This window comes from Protopterus annectens, chromosome 5.part0 (genome assembly GCF_019279795.1).
Source record: "Protopterus annectens isolate FY-2018-M chromosome 5.part0, PAN1.0, whole genome shotgun sequence".
NCBI lineage: Eukaryota > Metazoa > Chordata > Ceratodontiformes > Protopteridae > Protopterus > Protopterus annectens.
The window spans coordinates 869,171,626-869,192,842 of NC_056735.1; the positions used below are offsets into that span (position 1 = coordinate 869,171,626).

Sequence of the window (21,217 nt, forward strand, 5' to 3'; positions counted from 1 at the left end):
ATGAATAAATCATTTAGGAACCCCCTGATTTTCCTATATGCATCATGGAGCTTGTTAATGAAACAACCTTTTAGTGAGCAATATCCAGAAGTAAATACATTTTCTCTTTATACAAGCTGTTATCCATTATGACAATACCCCCACCCTTGTCTGGTTGTGATATCCTCAAATTACTGTCAGTTAACTCCTTTAATAATATTCTTTCATCCAAGCTTAAATTATTAATATCTGGGCCATTTTTAAATAATCCCAAATTCCTCAAATCAAATTCACAGATACGCTTGAATGCCATTAAAGCAGGATGGAAAATAGGACTAATAGTGCTGGTAACATGAAATACATTTCTAGCTGGTTCAACATTTTCATGATTCACCCCCAGAACCAACTTTAGATTAAGCTTCCTCGTAAATGGCTTTAAATCTGTTGTGGTTTTGGCTAGATTAATGTTTTTAAAGGGAACAAAAGTTAAACCCCCTAGCCAACACATCAGATAACTCGGTATTTACAAAGAAAGTGGAAGAATTGAAAACTTTAAAGTAATTTGTGCTGTTGAATGTAATATTCAGATTACAGTCTTCCAAAGTAATGTCAGAGAATAAATTATTGCCCAAGTGACAGTCTAAGCACTCACCAGTGAAGGTGGAGGAGCTGTTAATTAAGGACGTGTTTGCTGTTGATTCCTCTGATTTCTCTTTTTGTTGTTTTGACATGACGGGTTCCTCTGGCCATTGTTCAAACCCCTGCGAAAATTCTGAGTGTTTTCCTGTGGTTTGGGATGAGAATAAGAGCTGTTGTTAACAGAATCAGAGAAATTAGTGTTGTTTTTGTTATTTTGTAGTCTTTCACTACGATGAGGACCTTCCATTGCTGCTGAGGTGCTGGCCTGCTCACCGGCAGGGTTGTGACGAGGTGCGTCGTGATGTTCAGATGTCCCTGCATCATGAGGAGTTCCCACATCCAGACTGGTGAGAGTAGAATGCCCTCCCCACTGCTGAGAATCAGGGGGGCATGGATAAGCTGTTCCTCCATCATAATCGGCTTCATCCCTGGACATCTTTTTAACCTTGGTAGTTCTGAGTTTAATGAGTTGAGCATCTATGCTAGTAAAAATACCATCATAATCGTACTTATATCTGGTAAAATCATGGTCAGATTAAATAGTTACATCTAATGTCTGTATTTCTTTCTCCAAGAGCTTGATCTGTTCATTGTAATGAGTAATAAAACATTCCATGAGTTGCAAACCCTGCTTGTTGAATAGTTTCAGTAATTCATCATGAAATGGAGAGTCAGGAATAAGGCCTGTAGGGTAACACCAGGTCCTTAACCCTTTAGGTACAATGTTTTTATGTATACACTCACAGAAATAAACCACTTCAAGCTGCAATTTCTTTATTTTAAAGGCTTTTGAATCCAAACTCCTTTGTCTGTTTGAAATATTAATAGAATCCGTATCAGTGGATGTAACTATATTAACAGGGTTATTTAAGTTGAAATCAGGCCACATTGGTTACAATGCTGTAAATTACAACCAACAGATAGTATATTATTTGAAGGGGCTTGTAAATTCTGCCAATTGGCTGCATTACTGTTCTGGTTCGAGTCTCTGGTAGCTGGGTTAATTCTAACACCATAGGACCCACCTTGCACTTTGGAATTCTCCTCACCGTGACCTCAATTTTGCGAACCAGAATCCATTGAAGCTGGAGGGGAAGAAGAAGGATGGTGTTCCAAACTGTTAGAAAAAGGAGCTTTGGAAGTATTATTCACCACCATGGCAGCCAAGTCATCCACTTTTTTGTTGAGAGCATAAATTAAACAAGTTAGATATCCAATATTCTGCATGGAACTAGGATCCAGTGTTTCATCAGGAAACAGGAAAGGGGTGCCAAAAACTGTGTCCATTGCCATAACAAACTGTTGAACCAAAAAATAGAAAACAAACCGTAGAAAAAAAAAAAAAAAAAAGGCAAAGGACAAAGGCCACTCCAACAGGTTCTCAATTCAATAGAAAGAAGTTTAATGAGGTTAGGGCTTTCGTACAGGTCAGTGCCTGTACTTCTTCGGACAAAGAGACATCATTTAATGAATCACTTATATACCTTCCCACTCCAAGTAAACCACACCTACCAAAATTCACATGAGTAATTAAAATTAGTAATTGAAAGTTAAAAATACATTAACACACAAAATAATCCATTGGAAGCAATCAGTTAAAACGTCAATGAAAAAAATGGTCGAAGTAAAAAGCCAAACAGCCAAAAGTCCTCTAACGCACCTAAGACATAAATATATGTTTCAAAAATTTGAAGATAAAAATAAAATTTTATATATATATATATATATATATATATATATATATATATATATATATATATATATATATATATGTGTGTGTGTGTGTGTGTGTGTGTGTGTGTGTGTGTGTGTGTGTGTGTGTGTGTGTAAAATATGTAAGCCTTCTAGCTTATCAGTGGGAGTGGTAAGCAATAGGTAACCTATCTACCACAGGAGGAGTGGTTTCTGACCCAGAAAATATAGTTTATTGGCCGTTTGGGAAGCTTTTCCACCTCTTTCAACCTCCTGATTTAAAAGTCTGTGTTTGCACTTGTTTCCTGCCTTTCCTGTTACTAGTCTAGTCCAGGTACAGATTTGCTGTATCCAGGACTCTTTGTAAACTTCTGAGTCCCCCAAGCCTTTCCGTGTTGGCGGGAAGCCTTCTAGCTTATCAGTGGGAGTGGTAAGCATCAGGTAGCCTATCTACCACAAGAGGAGTGGTCGCTGGCCCAGATATTGTAGTTATTGGCTGTTTGAGCAGTTTTTTTTCCATCCCTTTCAACTTTCTGGTTTGAAAGCCGCACTTGTGCCTGTTTCCTGCCTTTCCTATAACTAGCCTAGTCCGGCTACAGAGTTGCTGTATCCAGGATTGTTAGTAAGCTTCTGAGACCCCCAAGCCTTTCTGTGTTGGAGAGAAGCCTTCTAGCTTATCAGTGGGAGTGGTAAGCACTAGGTAGCCTATCCTCCATGGAAAGAGTGAGTTTTGGCCCAGAAATTGTAGTTTATTTGGCCGTTTGGGCAGTTTTCCATCTCTTTCAGCTTGCTGACTTAAAAGCCTATGTTTGTACTTGTTTCCCGCCTTTCCTGTAACTAGTCTAGTCCAGGTACAGATTTGCTGTATCCAGGACTCTTTGTAAGCTTGTGAGCCCCTCAAGCCTTTCTGTGTTGGAGGGAAGCCTTCTAGCTTATCAGTGGGAGTGGTAAGCATTAGGTAGCCTATCTACCACAAGAGGAGTGGTTCCTGGCCCAGAAATTGTAGCTATTGGCCATTTGGGCAGTTTTTTCCATCTCTTTCAATGTTCTGCTTTAAAAGCCACACTTGTGCTTGTTTTCCACCTTTCCTGTAACTAGCCTAGTCTAGATACAGAGTTGCTGTATCCAGGACTGACTGTAAGCTACTGAGCCCCGCAAGCCTTTCTGTGTTGGAAGAAAGCCTTCTAGCTTATCAGTGGGAGTGGTAAGCACTAGGTAGCCTGTCTACCATGAGAGGAGAGGTTCTTGGTCCAGAAACTGTAGTTTATTGACTATTTGGACAGTTTGTCCATCTCATTCAACTTTCTGGTTTAAAAGACCACATCTGCACTTGTTTCCCATCTTTCCTGTAACTAACCTACTGGGTAGCACTAGAAAGCCTTAAACTGATACAAGCCTTCTAGCTTAGAAGAGAAACTTTGGAGTGATTAAGTATCAGTTTTCTGTACTTTCTTGCTGTACTTAACTGTTTTCTGCCTAAACGCAGATTTTCCAGCATTTATTGTGATTTAAAAGCTTGTTTTTTTCACATATTGTACTTATTTGACTGCCTGCACTTTCAAAAAGTTGTTTTTGTCTAAATAATTTGTTTAACTGTTGTAGGCTACACACTAATGTGTGATAGCCTTTTCTGATCGTTTGTAGTCATTTAAAGCTGTTTTAAGTGTATTTTTTACTATTTTTGCCTTATCTTTTCAAAAAAAACCAAACAAATAAATTCCTTGTTTCCCGCCTTTCTAAGCTAGTATAGTCCAGTTTTCAGGCTAGTGCTGAATTCAGGGCTGTGATACTAGTTTCTGAGTTGCCCATACCTTACTTGGATAGAAGGAAGTTTTTCTTTTCACCTGTGAGAGAGGGGAGCTTTGAGCAACCTATCTGTCCCTGGAGGAGTGGTTCCAGCCCAGAAGTTAGTAGTGTACTGGCCATTTTGGGCTAATTTCTCTCTCTTTTATTTCCCTACTATAAAAAACGCGTTTGCATGGTTTTTGTGCACTGGGCAGTGCCGGTTAGCTACGGTTAAATTATTCCCGACTCCACTAAGTCTTCTCTTCGGTTTTTCTCTTGAAACTAGTCTAACTCTCAACCTAAGCACTCAAAAAGCATCTTACAGCCCAGCACTTGCTCAGACCTAATAGCAAGCACTAATATACCCTGACACTGATTGCCCAGCAGGGCAAGGTTCTTTATTCACCCCTCACCAACCAAGCGACTAAGCAGCTCACCCTACTATTCAGGCATGACCAAAGGGCAACTTCAGGTGAACTCTCCAGTCCAGCTGGTGAATCTGGGTATCCTGAGGCAATGTTACAACTGCCTCATGTACACAGACAACCCTCTCATCCTACCACAAAACACTAACATATGCGAGAGATGCAATTATACAGCCAAACTGGAAGCTAAGCTGTCTCCACCCAAGACTGGAACAGATAGTCAAGAGGAGAAGGTTAACACTTGCACCACACCTCCAGCCGCACACAGACCTACTAAAACAGCGCTGTCAAAAAATACATATAAATACACAAAATCATACTCGAAGGCTCTAAATAAAAACCTGCAAAAGCATCAGAAACCTTCAAAGCAGACACCCAAACAACTTGCACTTCCCATCACAAACCAGACAACACATAAAACACAAAATCAGCGTTCCGCACAATCACAGCCCTTAAGGCGAAATAACATACCTAACACACTAGTAATAGGTGACTCTATAGTCAGGCACACTGACGTCCCACTCACTAGGCTGGATAAGCAGAAGGATTCTGTTAGCTGCCTGTCAGGAGCCAGAATCCACCACATAACACAAGCGCTCAGGTCACTCTAGAACAAGTACAAATATGACCCTGTCATTGTTCATGCTGGTGTGAATGACCTGAGATGTACCTCCCTGGACGACATGAAAAGAGACATGGAAGAGCTTTCTGATCCTGCAGCCCAGGCTGGTATGACCCTCAGCCTGAGTAGCATCCTGCCCTCACCAAGAATGATACCTCAGTATAAAGAAAAAAATGATCAATTTCAACAATTGGCTAAGCTTCTGGTGTCATTCAAAGGGGATTCAGTGTTTGTCAGCCTGGGATGACATGCTCGAGAATCCGCATTGCCTCGCAAGAGACGGCTTGCACCCGTCACCCCTAGGCTTTCGAATACTGGCCAAGGCTCTTGCTGCCCCCATACTACCTTTTTTAGACAAGGCTCAAAAGTCAAACCCACCTCCCTAAACAGCACAATTAACAAAAAACTGAGGGTTATGCTACTCAATGCCAGGAGTTTAAATCTCAAAATGCACGTGCTCGAAACACTCCTCAGTATGGAGAATGTCGACATCTGTGCAGTAACTGAAACCTGGTTCAAGGCTCCAGCACTAATGGGCTACAACTCATACCACACATTTTGGCCACAGAACACAGACCGAAACACAAAAGAAGGGGGTGTATCCATATTCATCAAGGATACCTACACCTCCAGGTTAGTGGTGCAGCATGATACCTCTGAGATCATCCATGTGCAATTAACATCGGGCAAATCTGCAATGCAAATTGTGGCCTGCTACAGATCACCCTCCATGACCCAGGACCACCACTTCACCTTTCTGGTGACACTGGAAAACATAAAGGTCCTACCGAACACCCTGGTATTGGGTGATTTTAATTACCCTACCATTCACTGGGAAAACTACTCGAGTACTAATTCCCAGGCCCAGTGCTTCCTGGAATTCATCAACTCAAATGCCCTGGATCAGCTGGTAAACTCCCCTATCAGAGGTGAAAACATATTGGACCTGGTCATCACCAACATGGGTGACAGGTGTTCCACACCGGAGGTCAACCCGTCACTTGTTAGATCAGACCATAAACTAATCACTCTGGATGTCCACACCCCATCCCCAACTAAGGAAAACAAACTTTGCCTTTCTTAAGACAGAGGTGGTAAGTTTCACAGCCCCCATGCTAAAGGATAACGCTGCCCAAGATACAGAAACCTTTACAAATGCACTCTATGAGCACCTACAAGGATGCATGGATCATGCCATCCCTAGCAAAACCAAGATTCACTCCTCTAAGAGAAGGAAACCAATTTGGTGGACCCCTGCAATAAACAGGCTATACAATAGAAGGAGGAAACTAGTTCAGAAAAAAAAAAACAAATCCCAAGAAGGAAAGACATCCTTGATCAGTATCAGTAAGAAACTAAGGTCCCGCATAAAATCCTCCAAGGCTAACTTTGAAAGAAAAATAGCCAAGGATTCAAAAGATAACCACAAAACCTTCTTTAGCTATGTTAAGAATCTAAGTGGAAACTTGCAGATATGCACTGAACTAGTGCAAAATAGCACAAAATATACTGAACCTACTGATATTGCCAACATCCTGGCAGATAGATTCAGTGCAAACTTCACCCCCCCCTCTCACCTCCAAAAAGGCCAACAACAATACCGGAAAAGTGTAGTGTCCCAAAAATCACAGACGCACAGGTGAAAACAGCCCTTTCAAAAGCCCAAAAGACAACGTCAATGGGACCAGATGGTGTCACAGGCTGCATCTTGCACAAACTACAAAACAAACTAACTCCCAACCTAAACACACTGTTCAACCTCAGCCTCTCCACAGGCTACGTGCCCATAGAATGGTGCACAGCAATGGTTATTCCTCTCCACAAAGGAGTGGCAACAAATGACCCTAGTAACTATCATCCCATAAGCCTGACTAGCCTAGTCTGCAAGGCTATGGAGTGCATCATCATGGAACTCATTAACAAACACGTTGGGAACCTCCAAACACTTGACCCGACCCAGTTTGGCTTTGTTAAGGGCAGATCGTGCCTACTAAACCTGGTTGACTTCTTTGAGACAGTCACCAAGGCCATAGACGAGGGAGTGGTGGTTCACACAGCCTACCTTGACTCGTCAAGGCTTTCAACACCATTTCCCACTTGGGTATTACAGAAAAACTCACCAGCCTGAACATAAACCCCTACATCATGAGATGGGTTGCCAACTGGCTTACAGACAGAACTCACAGGGTAAGAATAGTGGGCTCCAGGTCCGACTCTAAACCAGTCACAAGTGGTGTCCCGCTAGCCTCAGTCCTCAGACCCCTACTGTTTGGCATACACTTCTCAGAAGTAAAGGTAGCCACAGGATGACTATGGCTAACCAAGTTCGCTGATGACTGCAAACTGGGAGCCATAATTGACTCTCCAGCCGACACGGACATCCTCCTAAAGGGCCTTACTGAGATGGACACCTGGTGTCAAAGTCATGGCCTCAAGATAAATGCCAAAAAATGCATAGTCATCCCATTTGGGGAAAACAAAACACCCACGAATTACCACATAGGTGGCAGCTCCCTTAATACAGAAGAGGTAATAAGAAACCTGGGGACCCAGGTAGATAGTAATCTCTCCTTTGACAATCATATTGCCAAAGTAGTTAGGAAATCCTTCTATGTGGCCCATCTAATTACTAAAGGGTTCGCATATAGAAATAAAAAGGTTATAGTGCCCCTCTATCTGTCACTCATTAGACCCATCATAGAGTACAATGCCCCATTTGAGATGTACCTCACAAGACACTTTCAACAGCTGGAAAGACCACAAAAGTACCTCACCAAGAGGATTACTGGCCTCAAACATATGTCCTATGCAGCCCGACTGAAAAAACTCCAGCTGTACTCTGTGGCATATCACTTACTCAGAGGTGATCTCTGCCTGACTTACAAAGTCATGTCCAACTCAGAATTGATGGACATGCTCCACCTAAAGAAATCCAAGTCACTGCAAGCCACGCGCTCTAGTGAGCTAAACCTCGCCACAACAATAAATAGAACATGCTATAGGGACAGATTCCTGTCACAGAGACTCCCCATGCTTTGGAACAAAATTCCAAATTACATCAGGCAGAGCCCCCTCACTAACACTCTTCAAGAGAAACCTTAACGAGTGGATGGGTAACAGAAAATATACCCCTGGGATCACTTCATTGGCTCTGCTTGACAGAGGATCAGTTAATTAATCAATGGAGCGGTGAAAACTGACACACTCTGGCTAGGATTATAAATGCCCTCGGGCAGATAGCCTAGTACCTACCTATGAACCTATAAACCTATGATTGCACTTGACAAGGTAGTACGTCTCCCCATACTTGAATCACTATATCTACTGCTATAAGAAATCTGTAAAAACTGCGGACAGTGCAGAATCATAGTTCCACTATTAGTGTTGGAGAGATCGGGTGGTTCCATCATTATCTTGCAGTTAAGCAGGCTATCTAGATTCTGTTTGCATAAGGCTTACTTTTTTTCATTACCACATTTTTGTATAAATGTTTTGGCTGGATCAGTGCAAAGCTTTACATCAGCTAACATCTGCCTAACAATACCTCAAATACATAAGATTTTCTGACTGTACTGCAGTGTCATTTGCCATTCAACTTAATACACTTACCTGTACTGACAGACCTTTCTACTTCCTGGGCTCATCTTCCTGGAACTCATCCTCAAGTACCATAAATCTTTACCTTCTTTCACCAAATAGCTTAAAGTTCGCTAACAGCAGTAGACAAGATGCTGTTGTGTGAGCAGTACTTATTATCATTATGTATATAGTTGCAGCAATATTTGTCTTAATTTGATCTTTGCACATTGCTGCTATATTAACAATATTTTTTGTTCTAAATTGCTTTATCATATTCTTGTTATATTTAAATTGTCATTTTCTATAATCTGCTACCAGGTCATAAATAAAAATGAATCACTGTGTTTTATATATACATTGAAGACAAGACAATCAGTAACTACACTTCAATAAATAAACATAAATAAATGATAAAAAAATCGACAGCCTAATGATCAAAAAATGGAAAATAAATATTTTCCTTTCCAGCTGCTCAACACCTAACCCAAACAGTTACTTCTGGACATTTTTATCTGAATAGTGATACTGTTAAGGAAGTTTTTTTGTAAATTAATGAGCAGGGTTAGGGTCAAAGGTAAGAATAATGTCTGTGTTAGGCTTGGCACGTATGACTATGGTGGACAGGAGAACTTCACCCCACCGCCCTCACCTTACGCATGTATGCCAACCCTAACCCTGTCCCTGCCTCTGTCCCAATTCTAATCCTATACATTAATTTATAAAAACAACTTTTGACTTATGGCACTTCACAAGACACTCAGACACATACACACATACCATCAAACATGCATAACACTACATCTGTCCCCTACCTAGTCCATTCTGCAATTCTAACCTACACACACACACACACACACACACACACACACACACACACACACACACACACACACACACACACACACACACACACAAAACCTATCTCCATATCTAAGCCCTACCCAAACCCTTAGCAGCAAACAATTGCACAAACACGCCAAGAAATAACACACTTAGCCTTACTCTCTTTAGGAGTTTTGATTGTTGGGAAACAGGTTAATAGTCATCAAAGAAACTGGGCTTAGACTATATGAATGTATTAGGGTTCATGGGGGTATTATGTGTATTGCTTTTTTAAATATTGTATTTACCAATAATACAGACCAATTTACTGTGTCATTCCCTGCTACCACTCTTCAGCCTAAAGTTTAGCTCAAAAGATTCCCTGTCATTTAATGACTCAAGTATATAGGGCTATAGCAAGAAGCTTAGAATTTTTACATTTTTACTTCTGCTGTCACTGAAAGTAACTGTTGTTTATAATCATGGACCTATTTAAATGTACAGATAAAATGTATAACTTGCACAGCAGTGTCTCAATAGGGTACTTAATTATATAGTTTGCACCATGACAGGAATAGTTTGATAAGAGTGCATTTATCTTCCTCAATGATTCTTGACTTTCTCACATTTAATAACTTCAAGATCAGTATTGGTTAGTGTGTGTAAACTGGGAAGGAGTATGTCCCTTCAATTATACATCAGTTAATCCTATGACCAGTAGCAATTTATCAGATCTGCAATGTGATGTACACACACACACACACACACACACACACACACACACACACACACACACACACACACACCTTTATTTTTTGTAGGATTTTTGCACATGAGATTAAAGTGTGGAGGTCATAAGTCAAGTTACAAAAAATTCTATAGTCAGGAAAAATAAATAGAATGTTTACTTATGATGTAATAATTGCTCAGTAAAGAAGTTATTCTAGCCATTAATATATTCAACATACTGAAGAAATGTTTTGCACAGCACCCAGATTGAAAACTTAATATAATGCAAAATGTTATACATTCAGCTATATGGCATATGAACTAAAGCTACTGGTTCCTGTCTTTTTAAGCCTATGTCTTTGTTCCTTTCCGAGATTTCATTATGACACTTTCAGGTAATAACAAGTGGGTATTCAGCTATAGAACATATGTAAGACTGAATGCTAATTTTATAGTTTCCAGTGAAGTACACATCTAAATCTGACCACACAGCTTTAGCCACGTTCAAGCATGGCACTGTAGCCACAGCATGTTATAAATGAAAAAAAATCTGGTGAAATATTTATTTTATTATTTATTTCAGTTTACATTTGTTTACGAGGAAAGTCCAACTGGGCAAAAAAGCTCATTTTCAACAGAGACCATGGAAGAAAAGTTCCACTTAAATAAAACAAGCAATCCAATAAAAGTTGATATCAAAGTACAATATATAACAATATGAAACAGCAGGAATAGATAATGTAACAGAGATTAATTTTTTTTTTAGCTTTTTAAATGTTAGTTATTAACCTGGGTCAGAACAGGAGCATAACTATGTACTAGATAAGTAGGATTTCAGAAGTTTTTTGAAGTCTGCTATGCTGTCTGTGAACTTTATGTTTATCAACAAGGAATTCCAGGTGTTTGCAATGGTATTTGAGTAAAGGGAATCTCTGGCAGCAGTTTTACTTTTGGTTGTATTTATTAAAGATTTGTTACTGGAATGTAATAATTGGTTGTTATATACAGGATTTCTGTTCTTGTCATAATGAAAGCCTTGTAAACTTGTACTCTGAACATTAATTGTGCATGGTATTTTATGTACAGAGGTCAAATAGCTCACAGGTGGAAATCAAGCATAGAGACAGACTTTGAAAATAAACTACTGTGGAATGCTTGCTATATTAGTTATACATTAGAGTGCACATATCAGTTCCCCTAAGACATTTTATAATTAAAAAACAGGGTAAGCTAATAAGATATTTTAGTGCAAAGCATATGTGTACTTCCCCACTTTAATTGATTCCTCTTGAGAATGGATTGTATTGAGATCACATAGCTATAAAGGCAATGCTTGATATAAACTGTCTGCCAGCAAACAATATAATCATTCTGAGATGATATTGCAATTGCCCTTTGCATTCATACATCACCCAGACTAAACAATCAATCCACATCTCTATGCTGTTGATGTCTCATTGAAAAAAATCATAACGACAACAGTAACATATTTGAAATTCCTGCCTTTAGACACATTCACTGTACCAAGAATATCATAATTTTTACTTCAATGGTGATCATGTAATGACTGTGGGCTTTCACATGTGTTATGCTTCTTCACCCCTACTCCAAAAAGACAACCACCTTCTGAGTACACCTTTGATGTCTGACTGCAAGGAAAGTGAAAACAATAATGCCCACAGTAATTAATGTCAACTTTTTTTCTCTTGAGCACATATAAACACTGTCTTCCTCCAAAACTAGCATTATTATCGATTGTTTTGCAAAAATAATATCCTCTGCTTTCACAAAGAGCCTGGCCCACAAACCAAGATAACCACTTTCTGTGCACTTTTGATGTGTGAATTTGATGAAAGTGAAAGGCATAGTGGCCTCAGTAATAAGTTTTATCATGTCATTCATAGACCCATACCATACATATTCTGTGTTTTCACACATATACTGCCTCACTTCCTACCACAACAAGATAAATGCCATCTGTGTAACACTCTGAAATTAAGATGTCATAAAAGTGCAATAAAGATAATCACGTTGATATTCTCCAACTGAACGCTTTCCAACACAGTGTTCCCACCCCCACCAAGTCAAAGTAGGGATCATATCATGATAAACAAACTGCAATTTGCTTTCATCCACAGACTCCTCCATCAAGAGACAGTCACTTATGACAATAACTTACAATGTATGATTGCCAAATATGGTGAAATAATAGCCACTGTAATGTGTTTCCATTTGTTGCTATAGGGCATTCCACCCTCTTGTTGATTTCTATAAAATTATTACTATGATCATGGTATAGACGTGAGAAGTCATGCTAATACATTTCCCTTTCTCAGATAGTTACCTTCTCCCATTCCCATTCAGTTTAATGGAAAGTTACAGGATAATTTTTTGGCTAGTACAGTTGTTGCACTAGCCAAATAATTATCTCACAGAGGTGCTGTGATAGAAAGATTTTTTTTCTTTCTTTAAAAAAAAAAAAAGATTTCCAAATGATTTAAAAAAAACAAAAATGATACTCTAAAAACAAGGTATCTTGGCACTGGCACCAGCAGACCAAAACTGCAGTGCTGAGTTATTTCATAAGCAGTTAAAAGGGTTTTCTGTCTTATTTGCACACAAATATAACTTTACTTCCCTTTTTATGGAATAAAATTAAACAGAATTAAAAGATCAAGAGACATGAAAGCATCTCTTTTGACAGTTTTTCTTTATTAAAATTCACTTTCTTTATTTCAGTATATCCCACTATAATATTCAAATAATTAACATATGAAGCGATTTTCTAAACTAATCATTTTACTGTCGGCATTTCAGACTTTTCCATTAGAAATTAATATTTATCATCTAATACATCATAGAGGAAACTAATGCTATATAGTATGAAAAAAACTGGATATTAGAGTGGGGGATACTCCAAATTTTAAGGGGAGGCATTTAAACTACGGAGGGCAATAATGTTATGCAGTTAACACCTTTCTTAAGCATCGGTTCCCAAAAACAACAAAAAAGCATTGCTTAAGCAAGTAGCATTTTGTCTACTCGATCATTAGAAAACTCAGTTAAATAATAATTATATAACAAATCACAGCAAATCTCAATTTGCAAATTACCCACAGATCTGAAGAAAAGTTAGTGCCTCATTTAATAGTTTGCGTGGGATTTGTTTAGGGGTAATGATTAAGTGATTCTTAATACGAGATTCTCGTCTTGCTAAAGCACTTAGCTATGTCTGATGTTGGCTGATGTAAAGGGGAAGCAGGTTGTGGATGATCTGATGATTGCGATCATACTATCTAACAGATAATCCAGTAGGCAGGTCCAGTTCATCTGTGTCTCTATTGTAAGGACATCACTTATGTTAGACACTCCTGTCCAGGGTTTTATTCCATAAATTCTGATGTTGGTTCTACTTGATCTATATTTATGGTCTTCTCTGTAAAAAAACTGATTCTGTTTACCCTCCACCTAAACTGACTTCTTGCAATCTGTTTTAGCTTTAGATATATTGGTTCTTGTTAATTTTCCTTGATGCTAATAGCCAAAGATATTACAGATTCCACAAAATGTTGTTTAGATAGCATCTTTAGATGTTACATTTTATTAAATTGTGCACAACTTGCATCAGAAGTTTTTCTTTCCCGTTTGATGCAGGAGTTAATTTTCACGAACAACTTCATTGTCCTTCTATAGCACTTCTGCTATATATTTAAAATAAATCATTTGTGTTTTGGTGCTTATTATTCTGGTTTTGAAATAAATCATTGGAGAATTATTTGAATATTCTTCATCATCTTGGAGCTGAATGGCAAGTTAGTTAGTTCTACCGATAAGGGAAAAACGTTATTGTATTGCTTTTTTTTTAACCTAAGAAACAAAGTTCTGAAGAAATAAACTGGCAAGCTCTGCATGAGTGCTTCTTACAAACTAGAAGCAATTTTAGAATACCTCCCTATTTTTTCTGCTGCGTTTTAAGTGTAAAGACAGTCTGGTAATCCTTACTGTGTATAGTACATAGATAGCAATTATAAGCATTTGAGTTTGACTACTATAAAGAGACTGTTGCGTCACACTGCCAATATCACGACTTCGTGACAATGACATCGTTCAAATCTGTATACAATACAGTGATTTTCTAAACTGAGAAATTCTAACTGGAAATATGTGGATATATAAAGTACACTGTTGCAAACTTTCAGGTACAGTGACCTTGGAACTAACATGTAATTATAAACTGGGCTGTGGGACATACCCCCCTCCCCAATCAGACAGCAGAGGCATAGCGCTCCTGCTAAAGTGTTTTAATTTTGTGATAGCATGCATCAAAATTCACTCTTGTGTTGGCAAATTTACAGTTTATTACTTTCAAGAATGACAGTTGTAGTCTGGTGTTGAGAGGAAGCTGTTATACTGTTGATGTTAAAGATATGGCATCAACAAATGGTCTTTTCTCAGGCAGTTAACAACTATTTGAGAAGAGGAAAACGTGGTGACTTCTGAACAAATAAGTGCTCTATGGAAACTATTGTAAAGGCTCTTGTTTAATCTAGGTAATAAACAATTAATTGACCGATGCTTTGATATTAAGGACACTTTTTCACCTAGCAGTATTTCATTGTGGTTACTCATTGGCTAACCCCATGTGTTATTTATTATTATTGAATTACTTGGCTCAGCAGAAGACATTCTTTAAAACTAATACGGAATCATGTTTGTGACAAAAAAGGTTTTGCAATGTCTAATAAATATTTTCCTGTTGTAAAGAGTCTGGTTTCTTTTTACTATGGCTGGAATGTCTGTATGATTTTACGTATGAAGCTGCTTGAAAAAGATCACAAGATATATGCCGGTCATTTGCATTTCTTTATATTATACATCATTTCTGTAATGGTCAGTACTGTAGGGCATTTCATAGTACAGTACTGGGGCAATGAACTAAATGGTCTGGCTATTGCAGTTCCCCTACTGCTTTCTTTATTTAAACGACATGCTACCAGTTTGCTTTAAAATATACCAGTTAATTTTCTCACAATCATTAATGCATTTAAATAACTTGGTTTAACCATTGTGAAGTGTATTTTGCAGTCACTTTATTGTACCAGACCATTCAGAAACTATGAAAAAAGAAAGCAAGAAGCACTGGATGGAAAATAAAAGTAGCACGCTGAAGTTGTATTTCAAAGGTTTGTTAAGCAACTAAATTAACGGTAGGTAGGCAGTGTATTTAGATGTCCAGCCTATAAACGTACCTCGAGCAGCTTCCACTGGGGACCCTGGCATGAGTGCTCTACTCCTTCACAATGCTAATTGCAATTTTATGATCACTGTAACGTTTCGAGCATTTTCGTATTAAGACATAAATAATGATTTGCTGACTGATGTAGTTGCAAACATGCTAAATATTCACACCGCGCACGACACAATGCACATCTCCTACATCAAAACGCACCAGCGTGTTACACAGGAAGATGGGTATATCGTTTTATCGCCCCAAGTATCATTGTTATTGTTAGTATTTTTGTTGTTACTGTTATTATTTATGTTTTGACTGGTTATGCAGAAGTATTATTCGTATTCTGTATTTAAAATGCACGTGCAAACAAACGCTAGGACTTTGAGACCATTCATTTCCTGGATATCCGTCTTGGGGTGCAAAGACAAAGCAGTTGGGGTATAATTATCTCAGCAACGGTGAACTAAGAAACAAAGGGTTGTATCTCATGCTCCACACGACATTTGTAACTGAGCTGCTGCTTAAATTATGAAGGACTTTCAGGGGCGGGGTAGTAATTCTCACCTCCATCCGGGATGATTGTACACTGAGGATTTAAGGTAACCGCAGCAGCACAAAAACAAATGAAGGTAAAGCTATGGACAGTTAATAGATTCCATTTCCAGTAAATGCCAGTTGCTGGTCCCAGTTCTGGGAGGTCACAAAAGTGTCTTTGTTACTTAGCTCCACCGCTTTGGAGTCACGACCAATGCAGATGATGATCCCACTGGTAGGCACTGCTGATATTACCTTTGAAAATAAAGTAGCAACAAAGAGGCAGTGGTGCTGCTAGAAAAGTAGAAAGTGAGGAGCTGTCACAAACTCTCTCTAACTTGGGTTTAACAAGGTGGGCGTTTGTGCATAAAGAGTGCCTGCATGAGCCCCTTCGGGAGCAGCGAGATGCACCAGCCGGCGGCAAGGAGCGGTGCCACCACTACGGAGCTCGACCCCACAGGTAAGGAGAAATGTCTAAGATAAATACTTTACAGCATTACTGGATGTTCACCCGTTACTGAAAAAAAAAACGGCCCGTGTTGTTGAAAAGGTCATTTATCATATTGTTTTTTAACGAATTAACTGTTGCGATATGGTCCCCATTACCAGGGCTACGACTTATTTATGTAACAAAAAAAAGTTTAAATAAAGACCCCCCCCCTCAGGCTTTCTTTTTATTAATGAAACTGGAGGTACATTATGAACGACGGGACGTATTCAGCGGGGTCACAGGTGCACGTCCACTGTGATCAAACAAAGGACACGCTAGCATGTGCTCTGTGTACTGTTTATTTTCCATTTGTAAGATACACACTCCAATGATTATGGGGTGTGTTTAGGCTGTACAATCATTGAACTTAACATCTACATGCATGAGGGCACGAAATAATCACTTAAATGTGTTATCAGAATGATCTGATTAAAATAATCTTTATCTCATGTGTTACCACATTTAGAATAATATGATGTCTGTCATTTAATTATGTTAAAAGCAGCACTGCTTTTGAACTCTCCCATTTATATAATTTAGTAGAAAGCTATTCAGTTAATTGCTGCTCTTTAGACTATGTAAGAAATCATTAATACAAGTGAGCACATTGAACCTATGGAGTACTTGCTGCCCCTCCCAAAGGGCCATCATTCACACAGAGATACTGATAGCACCTAGGGTAGCACTATCATTACGGTTATTGCTATTATGGATATTATCATATTGACCGTGTATGTCTGAAAAGTAGGAGTGTTGCTTTCTTAGACAATGTGGAAGTGTAAGATTCCTAAAGGAGCTGAAGAGGCACCATGCATATTTCTGGAGGCTGACTGAATGAAGTGCACATTGTTTTCAAAACTGTAATGTCTAGGTACAATGGTCTATGGTCTATATTAGTTTAATAAAGAAAACAAGTTAGTACACTGTACCCTTTCTGATTACATGTAAGGACAACAAAACTAGTGCTACTGATACTGGCCTTTCAAAATAGACTGTCAAGGGAAAACGAGTCAGACAACAGTTAGCAGCAGCCTTGACAAAACCAAGACTGCTTGCATTGAAATCTAAAAAATGCATGTTGTGTACACCCCCACCCCCCATCAGTCTTGCCCCATGCATCCTCCCTACTTAACAACTCAGTGCAACATCAGGGAAATGGAAAATAACCTCATCACAGTAATTTCAGGCCACTAAAATTTGCAGTCACACACACTCACACATACACACACACACACACACACACACTCACACAGTTTCTGCAATAACATAAAAAATACAAATCTCATGGCAGTTGCAGTTCTGCTAAATTTTGAGGAAAAAAAAACTACTGTTGTTACAAATGTCACTCCAAAAGCTTTAGTTTTTAGACAATTCCTGTGTAATATAATAAAACAAACATGCTGTTGTCTCTGTGGGTATTGTTTTTATCCATGGCATGCCATTATGAGAAAGTTGCTTTGTTGCATCATATATACATTTTGTATCATAATTGTTCACATGCTCTTTTTTCAAGATTTGTTAGTTTTTAGAGTGTAGCTCTGATTGAAAGATAAAGAATAAGTCTGTAAGAAATGTGGTGATTTTTATTTGTTTGTCTTTTTCATTATAATTATAGATATAACTTATGATATATGATTGTTTTACTTAAGGTTTGAACTATGTCAGAATAATTCTGATTTTAATATACAAAATATATACATAAAAGAAGTGGTTGTTGGTTGATATGTGTGTGTGTGTGTGTGTGTGTGTGTGTGTGTGTGTGTGTGTGTGTGTCTGTGTGTGTATATATATATATATATATATATATATATATATATTTTTTTTTTTTTCTCACACACACACACACACACACACACACACACACACACACACGCACACAGACTTTTTCAGTATGTTTTTTTTAATGATCCAAGATTGTAAGGTGTGTAGTTATTAATTAACTTACAGGGATTCGTTACACCATAGCAAACAGCAAAGAATTACAAAATGTATTGCATTACCCATACTACTTGTACTATTTTGCATATCAATTGGTATAAGACATTTTTCTGAGAAAACTTTTAGTGTGAGTGAAATACTGAAAACAAGAGAAGTGAGCTGACAACTTAGATTACATGCATATTTTAAGCCCAGGCTGAGTGGTAATTTGAATATTAAACATATTTTAATAACAAGACAATTTTACAAAGATTGTATTTATATTTTATGAAATAAGTAATTGCTTTACTTTGACTGGCAGATGGCTTGACATGTAACCAGTTAGAGTTGTTTTATAGTACAGCACAGTTGAATGGAGATTAGCTCTGATGAAGTCATGGTTTGTTGAAAAAGTGATCAACCATCCTGTTTATATCTATGGCTCATGCTTGCTTTTATTGTTGTATTCTATTTTTGTGGATTACTTTTTTAAGGACATGTTTGCTGCAAGATGAAGGAAGGTTATTGTTGCTGTGAGTCATAAAAATAAGTGTTACAAACGATCACCATTAATGTGCATTATGTGTATATGTGTTTGTGAGGATACACATATATTCTGATTTGTTGTTTACCAGGGATTAACACCCCCTTAATGACACTGAGCTGTCACTATATTCAAGTGCTGTTGTTTGGCTTTCACAAATCCTGTGAAAAATTTTTAGTAGGAAGCTCGGGTTGTTACATTTTTCATTAAGGTGATCTATACATTTTTGGATGTGGGCAGCCAATGAAAGAAAGTGATGAAGGTCGCAAGCATTTGAACACGCTGATGACAAACATTGTAAATATATAGTAACATACACTAATTTTACCAGGAGACTGTAACTCTTTAAATTATACAGGCAAAACAATGATTCTGAAAAGTGGCTTTGTTCACATGCATGTATATGTATTTTTATAGTTTAAGCAACTACATATCTCAGTACTTGCAAACAACCTTCAGAACTGGCATGTTTATTATACTTAGGGTTTGTTAACCTAGAACTCATATTTTAAGTGATAAACTGGAAGTGTAAACACTCTTGCAATAAAAAAAGTCTTTCTCTGGGGAAATGCTGGGCTAAACTGCTTATATTCCTTACCTGTACAGAAGTAATTATAAGAACATGCCATGGAATATTTTGTCCTGTTTTGTGATTAAGCAAACACTAGAGTTAAAAGATTTTCTTGGAAAAAATACAGACTTTTTATATTCATTAGGCAATGTTTACCAAATACACACATTAAATAGAAAAGCTTGGGCTTATTGTTCACACTGAGCTCCCTTTTAATGCTTAGTGTTGTACTGTGAGGGGAAGCAAATAATTTCTTATGGCATATATTAGACACTGCATTAGGTAATATTAATCCTGAAGGCCTTGACAAGGGCAGCTCAGAGCAAAGTATGGTTCTTTAGAAATGGTGCAAAGGTAAAAAGAGAAGGAAACAAAGGGGATACAGGAAGCCACTACAAAAACAAGCGGACTTCAGTATATGACATATCAAAATATATGTTAGTGTTTGAATGCATTTGAATAAACTGATGAATGAATTTGGACTATATTCAAGTCTTTATTGTCAGACATTGGGGCATGGTTCACTTAGAATGACAATACAAAGGGTTTGCTACAGCCACCCAAGCCCCAAGTGCATTAAGACCACTGATCCATAGTCAGGGACTCAAACATCATGTAGCTCACATGGGATGCTGCTCATGTTTAAACTCAAATATGATCTCAGGCAAGTTATGGAAGCCACATGGAAAGAGTGGAGTTGCCACACTTTACCTGTACTCATAATTTTTGAGTTTGAGCAAACTAAGATGGTAGCCATGGGAATAGAAAGTTGAGGGGGCGGAAATATAGATTAGGGTTTCAGGCAATTATTTGAAAGGGATTCAGGTTTAGGGAGTGAGAGCTAAGTTTTAGGGTTAGGGAGCAGGAGGGGATTTTTAGGATTAGGGAGTGTGAGGGGTATTTTTGATTAAGGGACAGCAGAGAAGTTTTATGTTTAATGAGAGAATATGGATTTTAAGTTTATTGAACAATCAAGGACTTAAGGGTTAGGACAAATGAATGGAGTTTTAGGGTTAAGGGGAAAGGATTCAGATTAGGAAATGGGTGGGAGTTTTAAGGTTAATGATAAGATTCTGGTAGGACTATGCAGTTTAATAGGGATGGGTGTTAAAAGTGCTAAGTAATTAAGTAAAATTGGGCTAGTAGGATTTGGGAAGCTTGCTTTTTAGAGCAAGTAGCACAAACAGTGTCATGGCATTCTAGCATGTTAGCATTTGTAGAAGACTGCAATGCAAAGGTCCAACAAGAAAATCATAAAAGAAGAATAGATAGTGATCCATTTCTGTTTGTACTCCAAGTTAATTTTATTTTCCTATACATCACTGCGAGTACACCAATAAGTACTTCCACCTAATATTAGCGGATAATAACAAGGCAACTGTTCGGCTGGTGAAACAAGCACACGACTTTATTGATACAAAAACGGCTTAAAAACAGGTACTAACGAAAAATAATAAACCTGTGTATTGATATGAGTTAAGCGCTTTCACTCAGTATATCCGGGCTTCATCAGAACTAATTCACTATTAACATTGTAAGCTATTTTATGCCTTTTGGCGCCAAACCAAGATTTGAAAATTTAAAGTGACGTTACAAATTCATATCTTTTTCACCAAAGTCCATAAATTCACTAGTGAGTACAAAGTTGCTAGAATA

General features: G+C 38.1%; 1 protein-coding gene across 1 annotated transcript in view; it reads left to right on the plus strand.

The window, feature by feature from the left end:
- The first annotated feature begins 15,800 nt into the window (after positions 1–15,800).
- LOC122802869 (transmembrane protein 255B-like) overlaps positions 15,801–21,217 on the plus strand; it is a 972,295-nt gene continuing 966,878 nt past the window's right edge. Inside the window, exon 1 of the mRNA XM_044072667.1 lies at positions 15,801–16,499. Within this exon, the coding sequence (XP_043928602.1) occupies positions 16,421–16,499 (79 nt within the window). The 5' untranslated portion in view covers positions 15,801–16,420. The remainder of the gene's footprint in view (positions 16,500–21,217) is intronic.